General features: G+C 28.1%; 1 protein-coding gene across 1 annotated transcript; it reads right to left on the reverse strand.

The window, feature by feature from the left end:
* Positions 1-4,465: 4,465 nt before the first annotated feature.
* On the reverse strand, positions 4,466-11,964 carry LOC100811842 (protein trichome birefringence-like 19). Its single transcript, XM_014765267.3, has 2 exons — positions 11,162-11,964; positions 4,466-5,347 (listed from the first exon to the last, which is right to left on the reverse strand). Exons 1-2 carry the CDS (start codon positions 11,735-11,737, stop codon positions 4,562-4,564), a joined length of 1,362 nt encoding a protein of 453 aa, XP_014620753.1. The 5' UTR covers positions 11,738-11,964; the 3' UTR covers positions 4,466-4,561.
* Positions 11,965-17,372: the final 5,408 nt, after the last annotated feature.

Here is a 17,372-nt window from a genome sequence, read left to right on the forward strand (position 1 = left end):
CATATATTTCAATAAAAACTATAAATAAGTCAATTAAATAATATTCACATTCTAACTAAACCTAAAATACCATATATAAAATACAAATAATATCATACAAACCTAATAAATCTAAACCAAATAATAATAACATAACAACTAAAATTAACGTACAAATATTTTTATCACAAATAATAACATACAAATTTAAAAAATCTTAACAAAATCATATTAATAAATCCACTATAACTAACATACAAATTATAATATACCAACTCAAATTTGTAACATATACATCTAACATAAATAATATCAATATTTCAATGTACAACTTAAAATTTAAAAATTTCATCTAACATCAACAAACGTGCCATATGTATATATAAAACAATTAATATCATGGTAATTTATAAAATTTAAAGAAAATAATATATATCAATTTAACTATAACTAACCTAACATATATCTATATATATATATATAACACAACTACTAACATATAATTTTTAAAACCTAACTTAAATAATATTAACCTATCAACTAAAGTTATTAAGTTAAGAACTACTTACCAAGTATAGCAATCACGTAATAGGAGCACGAGAGAAACCACGTACAAAGCACAGCCCTACAAATTATCAAAATATTTATCATTCATATTCACATATATATATATATATATATATATATATATATATATATATATATATATATATCATATATAATATTTGCCATTCAAAAGATACTTACCAAAAATCAAATACAGCAACACAATAAGAAGAATGCAGTGTAGTAGGGAAGAAGAATAACAAAGAGCAAGCAAAGGAAGGCAGCTCCTCACTCTCGGACCTTCTTCAGCTTTTATAATGGAAGAAGATGAATGAAAATTTTCAAAACGTAGAAGCAAAGGATCCCAGTGCAAGGCAAACCGCCAATGGGAGTGGCGATTTGGCCTGCACCCTGCACTGCCATGTCTGTTCCCTGCACTGCCATTCGCAGGGCTAGTTTGCACCCTCAAGCATTGGAACTCGCCAGTTTGACTGGCGGTTCCCTACGCAATCCGCATATCGCCATTAAAGTTGGCGGTTTCAGCCCTCAATGCACGTATCGCCAGCAGCAGGAGCGATTTGCTCACTGAGACCAAACTCGCCACTGGTTCTGGCGAGTTGGTCACTGCATGGCATCCTTTTCACGTTAAAAAGTACCCCCTGCCGGAAATAATAATGAAAGAACCCCATCTGGGGAAATACTTTTTAAAACATCCCCAGATGGGGAAATTTGCCATAACTTGCAGCTGTTTCACAAGTTTCTTGTTGTGGTTGTTCATTTTAAAAATTTTGTTTTCTGCTCTTTTAATATTTTCCCGTTTGACCATTATGCTTTGTCCGGTGATTTATATAATAAAATATTATAGGAAGATTAGGAGTCGTATTTTAAGGTCGAAGTATGTTATCGGTGTGAATGGAAACTTATCATGATAAATCAACTGAGAGAAGTAGAGATACTAATGATACTCATTATGAAAAGAACCAAGAATGTTATCTTTTTCTTTTAGGATCTTTTTTGTTTGTAAAAGGGTTTATACCTACAGTAATGTTATCTTTTCTTTGGCTGATAAAAGAAAGAAAAAAAAACCAAGAAATATAAATTCTTTAAATGATTGTTTGTATTATGCTAAATCCAAATCCACTTTAAAAATATCAATTAATAGATACTTTGATGAAACCTTGTTTTTTTTTTTTTGACAAATGGTCTTTGTGTTTATTAAGGAGAAATTTGGTTATTTCTTGTATTATATATTTTGTGTTGGTTTACACTTAATTTTTCTTATTTTATTACAAAATTAAATGGGTTGACTGTATAATTCGTTTCAAGAACTCATGAGGATCTACTAAGACCACATAACTCGACACATAACCACATTTCAAATTTGAATAACTTGACACATAACCACATTTCAAATTTGAAATGTGCAAGTTGTTAACAATGGTGGAAAGAGTATAAATGAATGAAGTATCTCAATAAGAGTTTGAAGCTCTAGAAGACTTGAAGGAGAAGATCAAATTTGAATTGCCTACTTGTGAACTTGGATAACTCATGCAACATATGATGTTTTAAATACCACCTTAGATGACCATAAACAACTAGCTCCAAGATTTACTTAAGGATGCAAATTTGAGGAGCAATTTTCAGGAAATGGAATGCCAAATTGAAAAGATAAGGTTAGGAAAAAGTCAATAAAAAATACCTCAACTAGAAGAATTTTCATAAACCAAAATACTCTAGGTTAGAGCCAAATCCAAAAGAGTGTTTGTAAACACCTTCATACAAAGAGCCTTAACTAAAGGTGTAGTATCAACTCCCTTAGGATAGTGGAAGAACTAAAAAAAGAAATAAAATGATTGTTGTTTCTAAATTTTGTGTGAACACAATAGGTGTTGTATGAGCCCAATAGCATTTGCTACTCAGGGTGTGCAACCTTGAGAGACTTTTTGAATGAATACTTAGGTGAAGCTTGAAGAAACTTTTTGAAAGAATGCTTGGAACTACGAGCTTAGGCTTAAAGAATATTGAGTGAAACTTGTAGAGGTTTAAAATATTTGTGGTGGCTTTGCTTGCAAGTACCGAGTGAAACCTATAAAGGTTTAAAATATTGCATGTAGGAGCTTGTGGAGGCTTCAGAAGAATGAATATCATTGTTGTGTATTTTATCTTAGTGTAGAGAGTCTATAAGTGTAGGTATTGGACATAGTTCAGGTTAAGGTGAATCAGTATAGTTCTTTTGTGTGTTGTATCCTTCTTTATTGCTTCTTGTTCATATTTATTGTATGTTCTAAAAAACCTTGTTTTGCAAAAGTATAACTCTAATATTTCATTAAAAGGTTTTTTTTTTTTACGAAACAGCTACATAGTTAAGATGCAATATCTACTCTGTATAAAAAAACATTTAATACAAGAATATGCGAATAGTAGAATCTGTGATTTTTAGAGTAACTTTTAAAGCAATATTTAATGTTTTAACTTGGAGATTCTTTCAATAAATAATTATTTTATCTAGGTACTTAAGAAGGAAACACCTTGCTCTTGAACTTTTGATTTCCAAGCAAGAAGCCTAAGAAAGAAAAATTAAAAGCAAGTGTTTTATGCAAGAAAAGGCCTAATCAGTTTGTGTGTTACTATTCAATTATTTTTTTTTATTGATTAATTGATCCACTTCACCTCCCATTATGGGCCTAGTGGTTAGGCCCATACTATTTCTCACACTAACTATCATTAGATGTCCAATGCCCATTACCATTAATCAGAATATTAGTGGACTTAAGTATTATCAAATGAATCTTAGCCCATTTTTGCAAAACACAATGTTACAATTAATTGCAGCCAACAAGAATTTATAGGGAAATTGTAACTTAACTTATAAAGCATGTTGTGCATAAAGATAGTTTTACACTTTTTTATTTGTAGGAATCAAAGACATGTACCAAGAGATTTACAACAATTAACACACTATATTCAACCAACTTAGATAAACCCCCTTAGTAGCTAGTTTCACATTTTAGTTAATTGGGCCGTGAAGGAGATCAAGAGTGTGAAAAGGCCTTAGGGATAACATCGCATTTAATTTTATTAGGGCTAAGGCTAGCCACCTTTCAATTGTAAAAGGGATATGCATAACAAAGCTATCCTAACTAGTGATTGATCAAATATCAAGTTTATTGAGAATGTCCTAATTCATTATTAGGTACGGAGAAGAGAAATATTAACAACACATACTCTATTATTGGTTAAAATTTATTAAAAATTACTAATTTAAGAAAGACTCATTAAATAACAAATGAGACTCACAAAAATTTGTAATTTCTAATAAATTTTAGTCAATCATATAAAATTTATCATCAGCTTTTCTCTTATTGAGAAATGTAATCACATTATTATTATTTTACAGAGTTGTGGATCATATGCATACATACATAAATAACACAATGACTAACATCCGCAACATTGACAAATGTTTTGTAATTATAAATGTATAAGATTTAATGTGAGCCTATAACATGTTTAAGTTATTTATCTTATTTTTAGGATCTCATTTTTTTTTTGTTGTTTGTTCATGCCCTTGATATTTAGTTGTGAGCAGAGACCTGTGGAAAACAATAAAGGATCATGCTATTTCTTCGTTGGCATGCTTTGTTGTTGTCTAATTAATCATAGTCTTAGTTTTTATTATAAAACGTAGTTAACCCTTAAGATAATAATGTATATTGCCTTAGACGTATGTGATATGTAGACCTTAACATTGAGTTATGAAAATATATATAAAAAAATGTACAATATATCATCATTTTTTTATTCATAAAATTTAAGTACAAAATGGTTGAGATAATTGTAATCATCTCATAGAATGCTATAAAATACACGTTGAGATAAACTCTTGAACATGTATATCTTGATTGTTTCTATAATTTTTTTAAAATATTCACTTTTATTATGGCATAACAAATTTCATCTTTATAAAATTACAAAAATAATATTGTCAATGATAATTTACAAGAAAAAAATAGTTAAATTAATAATACTTATAAATTTAGCTTATTGCAGATCTCACGCCTTCCATCTTCAACATTTCTAGCAAGAAATCACTCCATGTGTCTATGGGTCCTGGCAAACACCAATGCACACAATCATTATATAATGTTACATTCTCTTGTGGCCAATGTCCATATCTACTTGGATGACCATCTGGTCTCAATAACATTGCTTGTGTGGTGTCAAGTAACTTCAATTTCAAACCCTTCTTTCTACCTTCCTTTTCAGCTTTCTTGAATTCCTCCAATTGGATCATATATAGCTCCAAATTAGTGCCCTCTAACCTTGTCTCATTACTCCTAGATGGCTTAGTTCTCACACAATTCCCACCTTGATTCCATATTCCATTCTCAAAATGAGATGGTGCAAATGTTCTAAGGAATACTATACCCTTGAAATTTTCTAAACTATTGATAGCTTTGAATGCAGTCCTAAAAGCCTTTCTATAACCATAGAACATGGTTAAATCTGGGACATTTTCTAAGAGGCAATAGTGACATCCAACAATTTTTTGCTTCTCATAGAACACCATTGGTCGGTAGAACCAATGCCCTCCATCAAGAATGATATAGTCAAATTCTTCAATTTGGGTTGTCCATTTCTCATCAACCTCATCAAGATAAAGGTTAAAAAGGCCGGTGTTGCTTGGACCATGTGAATCTGCCATTTTGGATCTTACCAAATGGGGTGTCCAAAATGTGGCCATGGTAAAGTTATAACTCGGATACTTCCATCGCTTAAAATATTCATCAGTAGTGTATGATACATCTATTGGCCATTCCACCTGACAAGTTAAAGAAAATTAAATTTTAAAAATTTATTCAAATAAATGCAAAAAAGAAAAGAGTGTCCAGCTTACTTGTTGACATAAAGAGAGGGCTCAAGCAGATGTTAGTATAGGAAAAAAAGTATTAAAATTGTTCAAATACTTTGGTTACACTGTTTTCAAAAAATTATAACTTGGGTTTGTGATAATTTACATTAGACAATTGTAATATAATTATTATTATTTGAACTGATTCCAATCAAGCACTAATAGCTAATTTCTATACTTATTTGAAACTTAAATTAATTTATGTGAGGTTATAAGTTTTAAACTTATTATTATTGCCATAACCAAAAATAATTGTATCTGATTGAAACGTAATTTTAAACAAATTAATTTTAATAAAACTATTTGTATCTAATTTTTAAGTAAACGAGAGTCCTGAAACGCTAAAAGTTTCCAGACAAATACAAACATATAATTTAGGATATTTACTATCAAAGCTATGGGAATACACAATTTTTTTAACGCACATATAAAAAGAAAATTTAAACCAGACCACAATACAACTTGACCCACAATTATGAGATTTGTCAATTCCGGCACACGTGTTTGTTTTTCATACACACAACACAGTATATTCAATCAAACCATAATTAGTAGGTCTAAGATATGTTAATTGGGTCCATATCAATCTTTATTGACACAGTGCATGTATGTTAATTACTTTATGGGTTAAATAACCATTTTGTCCTACACATGTAAAAGATTGATAAATTTATTCTCGAAAGATAAAAGTTCAATTTTAGTTTTTAAAAGTAAAAAAAGTGGACAAATTCATCCATTTGTTAACTTCTATCCGTTACTATTAATGAAAGATCGAGCCTAAGTGACACATTCAAGTACGAATTTGTTAGCGCTCTGCACATTAAAGGACGAAAATCACTATTTATCAAATATAATTTAATTTTTATATTTTCTTTTTTTTTTAATCGTTGCAAGCATAATATTACAATAATCAATTTAAAAAATAGGAAATCAAGCATGAGTTACAACAAACATAATAATAAGTATAATATTGATTAATAAGCATAATCGACCTATTGGTCTGAAATCTATTGTGACAAGTAGTGATAAAATAAAGTTGAGTCTCATTTATTTTGTAAGGATTAACTTAATGAGTGTGTTCTTTTATTTGAGTCTCATATTTTAGAACAATAAACAAATTATGCTTATTAATCAATAGTATGTTTATTATTATATTTGTTGTAACTTATATTTGTTTTGTTATTTTTTAATTATTTATTGTGATGTTATGTTTGCAACGATTAAAAAAAGAGGGGAAATATGAACATTAAATTATATTTTGGATAAATGATCTTTTCCATCCCTAAATATGTAGAGTGCTGATAAATTATACTTTTTTTACTTTTGGAAATTAACATTTGAATTTCTATTTTTCGAAAACAAATTTATCAATGAGGACGAAAATGACTATTTATTCTTATTTTATGTGTGTTTCACATCTTGATCAATTTATAAAAAATTTTACTGCATAAATATTTATGATAAATGTTAACCAGTGCTTTAAGGTATTAATTAAAATTTAAAGTAGAAATATTTTTTTTGAGAGATGAAAAATCAGGTTATACTCATAATTTTTTTACATTTAATTTAATTTCCTATGATTTACATAATAAATATTTTTTATTTTTAGTTCTTTAACAATAATACCTTCAGGACACTGGTTAGAAAAAACTCAATATTTATTGATTGTTATAATTATATTGCATTTGCCGTGAGAATATAAAGTATTGAAATCACTCACCATTCCCACTATTAAGATATTATTAATCTTCATTTAACTTTCAATAAAGTTATCAACTACGTAAAAGTACACATTCTTCCTCTTTCTTTTCTTTTTATGGTAAGGACACATATTCTTACTTTAACTATGTTTTAAATTAATTAAGTAATACTAATATTTCATTTGATCATGACAAAGATAGGAGCAAAGGAACAAGAGAGAGCACCCTAAATTTCAATTTCCCCTAAAGACATGTTTAATTTAACCTGATATTTCTATAATTGGAGTCTCACTGCTGTCTATTTCTATGCTATATGTACTATGTACCATGTACTGATTTTAAATCTTCTAAACTTAGCCCATAGGCCCCAAACATTCCACAGAGTTGATTTTTTTTAAGTAACATCACATTTGTAATCATTGCAATTCGAGCCAAACTTACAGGTCCCCATTATGGTGCATGTTACACACTCGAAGGATCCAGCCCATAGATAACTATATTTTTGTTTGTTAATGACAAGAGAATTTGACAGCTAACTTTACGATATGTATTTAATTAGGAAAATACCAAAAAGTATAACTCATTTTAGATGGATTGGGCGGAAAGAAAAAGAAAAATAGGAAAAAAAGAATTTAATAAATATAATAATAAGTAATGTGATGAGAAAGTGACATAAAAAATGAGATGAAAAAAATAGGTACATATTTTTATAATAAGTTTTAATTTTAATGCACTTTTCATAATACTATCTTTCATCTACTGCTTTTATTTTAAAATAATTTTCGTTTGGGAGAGCTAGCCCAAAAATAAAAAAATAATAATAATATTTCTAAAATTTAGAAAAAAGTTAATGATAAGATTAAATTATTCTTTTATTAAAATTATATATTCTTAATATTATATTTCCTTAAAGGATAATGAAAACCTAATTTTACAAATATCAAGATAAAATATTTATAAGTGCGGAAAGAAAAGAATAAAATTGAAAAAAAGAAGTAATATATACTTTCTTAATATTAGAAAATAACATGATTTAGACAATCTTCATATGAAGGGCTAGCTAATACGTAAAACGATATAATTGCTTTGTAATAGAGGGAATAATTATACGTTATAAAAAAAAGTTTTATTCTCTCTATCATCTTAAAACATCAATTCATTGCAACATAAAATTAGGTTACATGCACATACACACTCATTCATTTTTTATTTTTTTTTGTGAATCACTCATTCAATTTCTTAGCATAGTTATCTACTTAAATAATTTAAGGGCCCCCATCAGATTATTTCGTCTGGGATTCCAAAAGCAATTATTCATTTTTCACATACAAACAACAACTTAGGCCCAAAGGATTTGTTAGTTGGATTTGTCAAACAACAGTAAGCATCAGTTGTTTTCCTTCCTTTGGTAGATTAGTCAACAACTACTTCAGACTCTAGTTCACTTTTGGTTCCCTCGTGTTTTTATTTTTATTTTCATTAATGCAATAATAAATTGAACAAAATTTTATCTAAAATTTATTAAGTAACAACTCTTCGTTATTTTACAAAATGAAAATAATAATAAGACTATTAGATTATATTTAAATAATCAAAATTAAAAGATAAATATATTTAATTTTTTTAAATGATCATGTAATCACTAACTAATTTTTAATGCTGACTATTCATGTATAATTGTATGTCTTAAATCAATTTATAGTAATATTTCTAAATTAAACAAGAATTCTCATTTGATATTATTTCAAACATTTGTAATCTCACCGACTCAAGTCTAAATCAAGTTGTGATAATATTAGCCAACCCAAACCAATAATAATAATAATAATAATCATAATAATAGTAGTATCCCATGAAAATTTGGTTAACAACAGGTCAAAGCAATTTATAAGAGCATCCTGACAGAGTGACAGTAATAGTTTATGAGAATATTTTAATATAAAAAAACTTCAGTTAAAATACTAGTACAATAAATAAGCTAATAAATCAAATTGAGTCATGTAACTTGTTGGACATTTACAATAAAAAATTCAGTGTTCTAGACGAATTCAAACTAGTCTCACATGCCGAAAGAGATAAGTATCACCGAGACTGAGGAATAAGAAAGCTAGAATATGAATTATGAAGTATTGCAGTGGCATGCATTTTGTTTTTTTTCCTTTGTGTATATCTTTCAACTGTGACGTCTCAACAAGTTCTACTACGCGTGGACCTTGTTAGGACTCAACAATTATAATTAGTTGTAGACTTAATTAAGAGCTGGATTAGGTGATGACATGATTGATCTCTTCATTATATTAATGTTGTCATCCGCAGAGATTTAATTAAATGTACCGACAGAAAAGTTTATGAATAAGTTAACACAAATTGTATTTTTTAAAAATAAGAAGAAAAAGAAATAAATTTATGTATAAACTCATATTAACATATGTACAATAGAAATTCTCTCATTTTTTTTAAAGAAGTTATACGAGAGAATTTCTACTAATTAATTAATTTGTCCATAAGCTAATTTTAACATCTCATTTCATTTTTTATTCCTTTCTTCTTGTAGAAATGCTTTTGGATAATCTTACTCAAAAAAGTCCTAATACATTTCTATAAATAAAGAATTTAAGAGATGGTGCATTTTTTAGCAGCTAAAAATAATAAATACTGTCTTAATGAAAAAAACAAAATAAAAACAACTCTTTTTATAACAAAAAAGTAAAATAAGAAAAAACAACAGAGAATAGTATAAGACAAGCTAATTAATGTGATAAAAAAATCATATATTGAAAAATGGCAGACAAATATAATATTATATAAATAGTATAGTAATATAATGCTTGTTTTAAAACTCATTAAGAGGAATGGGTGAATAGAAAGAAGAAATTAAAAGAAAAGAGAAAGAAAATACAAAAATTATGATGGATATCACATATAATTAAATGATAAGAAAGAAATGAGAGGATTGTATTGTTTAAAAAAGGATATTTTTTATATAGACCACATATAATTTTGATAAAAAAAAATTCTGTTCAAATCAGATAACATCGCTGTGAACGACACAGAAGAAAAAAAAAACAATTGAAATACGTTGGGAGAAAAGATAATAATAAAAAAAAGAGAGAAGATAAAAAAAAATTAAATATAGAAGAAAAAAAAAACCTTAAATAACTCTCTCAATCTCAATTCCCGAGTGTTGTGCAGGTATATTTCAGAGTCAGCCTCGCTCTGCTGTACTAATTTTATAAAATAAAAAAAATTGCTGGGAACTCGAAAGTAGACAAAAGCAAGAACTGGGGGCATATTATGAAGAACACTGACTACACTCTGTTTCATGTGGCCAGGTTCGGGACAAGCCATGCTACAGTACATTCAATGTGATCGCCAGATTTTTCAGACCAAAGATTCGATTCCTTTTGGCATGCATGCTATCTTGATCATTATATATCACATGCATGTTACTTTTGTATCCAAATAATTAATATTTATAAATTTACTTATTTTAAATAATAACAATAATAATTAAAATAATGTGTACATTAACTAAGTTTGTTAAATAGTATTGAAATCAAGATTTATTGCTGAAATAATGTTCTAATTAGAAGTTAAGTTAGAGATTTATTATATGGATGGGTGTTGAACATTATTGATGGCTATAATCTCTTGACAAGTCTCTATGTGTAACAGCGAAGAATAATGATTGCTTTTCACTATTATGAAAATCCCATATAGTATGGATATTGTCATTGAAAAGGAAAAGAGTATAACTGAATGAAGGTATTTTTCACTTTAAAGTTTTGGGTTAAAAGCAAAGATTTATTAGTATTGTTCTGTAATCAGATGCCAAATTACGTAACACCAAAGCGATGTATTAAAAAAATCAAATAGAAAAAAGACAAAAAAGCAAATGGGAAACCAACAAGTGATCACAATCACAGTAGTGATAGTAATAATAATAATAATTGTGGATGCAGAATTTTAGAATTTTCAGGTAGATGATTTTAGAATTTAGAAGAGAGAGTGTTTAGTAACTTACCCTTGAAAGGAGGCAAATCATGGATTGCATCTGATTTCTTCCCACTGAGTCACCAACAAAAGCCATGGATTTTCCCTTAACAATTTCAAGGAACTGAAAAGGGTTGAATATGGGGAGTTCACACTCACTTGGCTTCCACCTCCACTTCATGAACTCAGAGTCAGGCCTCCCATACTTGATGCAATTTTGGTGCTCATGAATTGCCCAACATGTCTTGTTTGTGTAGTATGGTGCCTTTGGATTTGGCACCCACTCCCCACTGAAAATGTCACACTTCTCCACATATGTTGAGGGCAAGTTTTCTTCTTGCCTTTGATCATATGATGAAGATGATGATGGAATATTCTTATTGATGTTCAAGTGTGAAGAGTAACTCAACAAAGGGTACCATAAAGGGGTTACGGCAAATATTAGTATGACCAAGATTGCTAGTAAGGTCACTTTTGGGATCATGTGTTTTGGGCTAGAGGGAGGCTCATAATCTTGGAACTTCATTTTTGGAAGAGATGGTGAATAATGAGAGAAGAAAAAAAGAAGAGAAAGGCACAGAAGAGTAGGGCAATCGCATAGGGTCATGGAAGCATTGTTGCTCTATATATTGTGTGTAAAGTGATTTAAAGTTGACTTTGAGTTGTTTCGGGTTCTGATTCAGAATTGATTTTCTTTTCTTCTATAAATTAACCATATATGCATTTATTTCTTCTCACAAGTACTTATGTTTGGGGAAGCGACCTTATTCATGAATAGTACTCAAAAATTAAATGTAGAAACTTAATTCATGCGAATGTTATTAATGTTTAAACATTAAATATGATTATTTATTGTATTAATTAAATAAATATTTATGACACATAATAAATGTAATATTTCTCTTCATTGATATTTATGACACTATTTATTGTAACCACAATAAATATATTTTTACAAGTTTTAATTTTTTTTATCCATTATGAAATTAATTTTTGTTTTGAAACTTAATTACACTTCATGTTTCTCGTCCTTCTTCAACAATGTACTCTTTCATATAAGTAAAAAAAAAAGATGTCTTGTATCTTAGATTTAAATATAAGTAAATATAATTAATTTTATTTTTATTTAATTATATCATTCTTAAAACATCATTCATTTAATTGTAACTCTAATGACTTTTTTTTATTGATGATAAAAGTTCGAATGAAGGACATTTTAACAATAATTTTATTTTTTTTACTTAATATTAGTAAAATTAAATAATATCAATTAACTTTCTTAATTAATACGAAATTAATTATTTTTGTTTATATATGAGTTCAATGAGAGTTTTTTACAAGTAACATATCTTTCCCCGTAAACTTAAACATGTGTTATCAACTGAATTATATTCATTGAATATTTTAACACACTATTGAAATTTATGAAAAATTGTAATTTTATAAGTCTTACTTGTTATTCAATGAACATCATTCTTGATTTTAATTTATAGGTTTGTACTCTCTCTGGTCCCGCAAGTATAAGAAAAGAAAACTTTTAATCAAGAGTTAGTTAATATCATTTAATTGTATGAATCTTATTTAAAATATATATTTTTTTAAAATTACTCTTTTTTAGAATTTGATATTAAGAATAAAAGAAAGAGACTAGAAATAAATTAAATCTCAATTAAATGAAGAGGTATTTTAAGAAAGTTAAAATATGTTTTTATTCTCATAAATATGCAAATGTTCAGAACTTGTTCATGTAAAAATTTTAATATATTTTTCAATTCGTCCTTAGAAATTAAGTTGAAATGTGTCATTTTTGGATTATAGTAAGGTTTAGACATCTAAACTTACGCACATCTGTTGTACACTACATTATCCATACCCAATATAAGAAAATGTCACATTTACATCGTTTATGTGCATAACAGATATGATCCACGAAAAAAGTCATCATCATGGTAGGTTTAGATTTACTCGAGCATATGTTTGAAAAAAAAAATTTCAATTTTACGAGAACAAAAAACATATTGAAAATTTTACAAAAATTCTAAATGTTTTCATATATTTATGAAAATAAAAAATATATTTTAACCTTTTAAGAATATCTCATTATATAAAATAAAATTAGTTAAAATTCACCGATATTTGAAACCAACACCCAACTCATTTTTTTCTTCATCTTACCGAACGAAATATAATACAGGAAATGTTTTAAACAATTTTTACAAATCCTTTTTATTAAGAAACTATTTCGGCTTACATAGGATGACAAGTTAGTACTTGTGAAAGATGAAATTGTTATTTCATTTTAAACACGAAGTATGTATATAGGTAGACGGGTAAATTTTGCACATATACGTTTACCTTATTATCCAATTGCATGGGTGTTTGGGTTATGTTGTTGGTTTATGGTTATTGATACGAGATAGTTAGTATAATTTAACAAGTTTTCTATTTTTTAGTTCTAAAAACATGTATAGAAAAAAATTAACAAGAAAATATTTTTCCATGAAGACAACTTTCAAAATAAAATTACCAAACGATTTTTAAAATTTTTCCTCACCAACAGATTTTTAGAATTGATTTACAAACTATTTTTTAAAAATTAAAAGACAAAACAAAATCAAACAAGATTTTAAATCTTTGTTTTGAAAATCAAATTTCCCTTTTATTTTCTTTCCAATTGTTTCTACCAAACAAAACATATATTGTTATTCATATTTTTTTCCTTTCTATTTTTTTTTCTCTTCCAAACATACCATTTCTCTACAATTCGGCTTTAGTTAATTCCTTTCCAATCTCAAATTAAGTCCAGGAGTTAGTAAACAGAGTCAAATGACTTAATTATTTGTACCTGCTAAACAACTTTAGCAAGCAAGTGAAAAAGAATAATAAAAAGTATGGCATGCTTGTTGATTAAATTGATGTAGGCTTGCCAACAAAACTTCTGAAATCTTTATTTTAAATTTGCAGATTGCAAATGGACTCTAAATAAAGCGGAACTACGCTAATATCTGTCAACTAAAGTTATATTATAATCTCAAATAATATTATATAAAAAAATGGTGTTCTCTAGTTTCAAGTTAAGTATCTGCACTCTTTTGTTAAGGTGGCCATCGGAATTCTTTTTTCCTTTTCTTTGACTCGTCTAGGAGTAACCTTGAGACCCACACTTCATCTTTTATATATATATATATATATAAGTTTGGGTAAATTGACTTCTTTAAGTTTATTAGGATCAAAGTAAGTCTCAAGATGCATCAATAAAAGTTCTCATATTAGTAAGAGAAATTAAACTCATCTTTTTTAAATAATGAGTTTGATTCTTATTAACTGAACCAAACTTTATTAGTGTATGCATACAGAAATCCTGAATACACACACAATAAGCATAAGTTTCAATATGACAACAAATGTTTTTCTTTTCAAAAATAATTATTTGTTTAAATGTCTTAAAAAATTGACAAAAGTAATACTTTTAAATTAAATATAATTAAACATGTAAAATTGTACCTATACAAATTTTAATTTCTTATGCTCGTCTATTTCTAATTAAACTTAAATAACCTCTTGATTTCTATAAAATAGGATGTTTTCAATTTTAGTTCTTTAAAGTTTTTTTTTTATTATTTTAATGAATATTAAAATTTGTTTAAAAAATAAAGATTGAAATGATAGATTAAATAAAAATAAGAGGTTGATAAATTAAAAATTTCTAAGACATTTTCATAGAAAAAAAAGTTATTAAATTTTTTTTTTATTAAAAAATAGCTCCTAAGTTAAATAATTATTTGGTCCCAAAAATTGAGGACCGCAGAGAAGCTGAAAATATGAAAAAAGACTATATATTAGCATGATTGTAATGTCCTTAACTTTATAATACAACTATCAATCATCTCCAGTCCTTTTTCATCGAGTGACAGGCACTGCAAGTTGGATGTAGGCTACGAAGAGAAACGGATAACCTAGCAAAAGCAAGTTAGAGCAGTTATAAAGATTGTTTATAAAGATTTGAGAACCATCCATACATGATATTTGATAAAGTAATGTACGTGAAATTCTCACATTTGAATTTTAAGACCATGTTCATATCACTCATGTTGAACAAAAAAAATGAAGTATAGAAACTAATGGTGGTAATTCAATTCTTATAAAAGTAGTGCAATTATATTTAATTTGCAGGCATCAGATTCTGCAGTAAGGACAAAGTAGTAAGACAATAGTACCTTTTCATCCTCGGTAGGTGTCTGGAACATGTCACACTGCAGTGAGCAGTAGTAAAAATACTTGAACTTGGGCAAACCTTGTACTTTCGATGATCTCACACAGGGACACGGGAACGTAAGCTCTACATTTGCTCCTCTTGGATCTGAATTATCCTCTGCAACAATTCCCATCAATCCATAAGGCCTATTCCAATCTGGTCATTGATATATAAAACCAAACTGCTGCCATTGATTCCCCCAACCCATCAATCCATAAAGCAAATTCCATTGATTCCCCCAAACTGCTGGCAGACCATAAGGCCTATTTCAATCTGGTCATTGATATATAAAACCAAAAACAGATTATGAGATACAATACAAATAAAAGTGTTATCTCACCAACAATCTCAGCTAGCCCCCTTATCTCTAACTGTTACAATACAACAATAAGACTAAATGATTAACAACTTCTCTAACTAATTGTTGGGCCAGTTTGGGATCTCTGAGTTGTGGCCCATCCCATTTTGTTCTAATGTAGACCTACTTAATCATTGACTTCATTGGCATGGATCACAAATTTCAGCATCAAAAACTCAATAAATGGAATCAAAAGGGTTAAAAAATATCATAACAGAAGAGATAACAATAAAAAGGTTCCAATCCAAGAAACAAGACACAACTCTCACTTACCTCAAAGGCTAATCTCAAATTTCATCGAAATCTATGTTTACAAAATGTTTAAAGCATCATATTAATATTCCTAACTAAAAATGTCCATTTGGCACAAGAGCCAAACAACCTAAACACCAGCTTGTTAGAATAATGTGACTCATGTGAATTAAGAGCCTAAACTTGATTTAATAAAATAAAGGGACCTATTGACAAATATGAGAAGTTAATAAACTTTCGATAACTAACTTGATGGAAGTTGGTTTATAAAAGGCAAAGGGTTCTATCTCTGCCATAAGCATTTTTCCTCTAATTATCATCAAGAACGTGAGAGGAAAATAACAGAAAGGAAAGAGATAGATTGGGACAAAGAAGATTGAAGAACTTATGCTTTCATGGATCAAGGTAAGTTCTACTTACTTTCAAACTGTGTGAGAGAATCATAAATTTTAAGATCCTTACATTATGCAATAGATTCATTGAATATAAATGTATGAAATCTATAACTAACATGTGGTATCAGAGTATAGGTTATCGAATTTGTGATTCTCCATGAATGATGTTTCTTCCACAAATTGTATGAATCTAATTCCAATTGGAAAATTATTCAAACCATTTTGTTTTTTGTTGTGCATATTATAATTGTTTTCGAGTTTGGAATGCCCTGAATCCAATTTTTGAATGTCTTGAATTGAAATTCAATATCCCTCTCTTACGTCAATTTCAATTCAAAATTGGATAAAGTAATTTGGATTAAATGTATGATAGATTTATAATCACCAAAATGGTAAAATCTTTATGTTTTGTTTAATCCCAAATTATTGAAAATTTATTTCAATTACCCATAGAATGGATGCTAAATTATAGATTATTGGTTTATGGGTTAATTGAAGTTCATTATTATAAGACATTTATGGATCACCTAAAGGTTGATTGATTGTTCTTATAATTTATGGATATGACTGTTGGTAGTATGCATGCATTATTAGTTTTATTTATATATCCAAAGATAATAAGTATTTCTAATTAATGCATATGTCTTACCAAATAATGTTAAAGTTATCAGCATCGGTATGTTTCTTTGTGTATTAATGTATCACCCAAAGGAGAACATTAGTATACATAGAATGTTGGTTTGTTGTTTGAATCTGTATTGTAAGTTCAATTTATGACTCAAAGTATTAATGTTAAGCATGTATTAATTGTAGTATCCCTTCCTGTATGTTTGCATTCTCTTGGTATGTCTGTTTTGATTTTTAATGAGTTAAATTTCTCTGATTGGAGCGAACAAGTTCAATTTCACTTAGGTGTGTTGGATCTTGATTTGGCTCTTCAAGTTGAAAAACCTGCTGCTATTATTGGTGCTAGTAGCAATGA

This window comes from Glycine max, chromosome 13 (genome assembly GCF_000004515.6).
Source record: "Glycine max cultivar Williams 82 chromosome 13, Glycine_max_v4.0, whole genome shotgun sequence".
NCBI classification, from domain to species: Eukaryota; Viridiplantae; Streptophyta; class Magnoliopsida; order Fabales; family Fabaceae; genus Glycine; species Glycine max.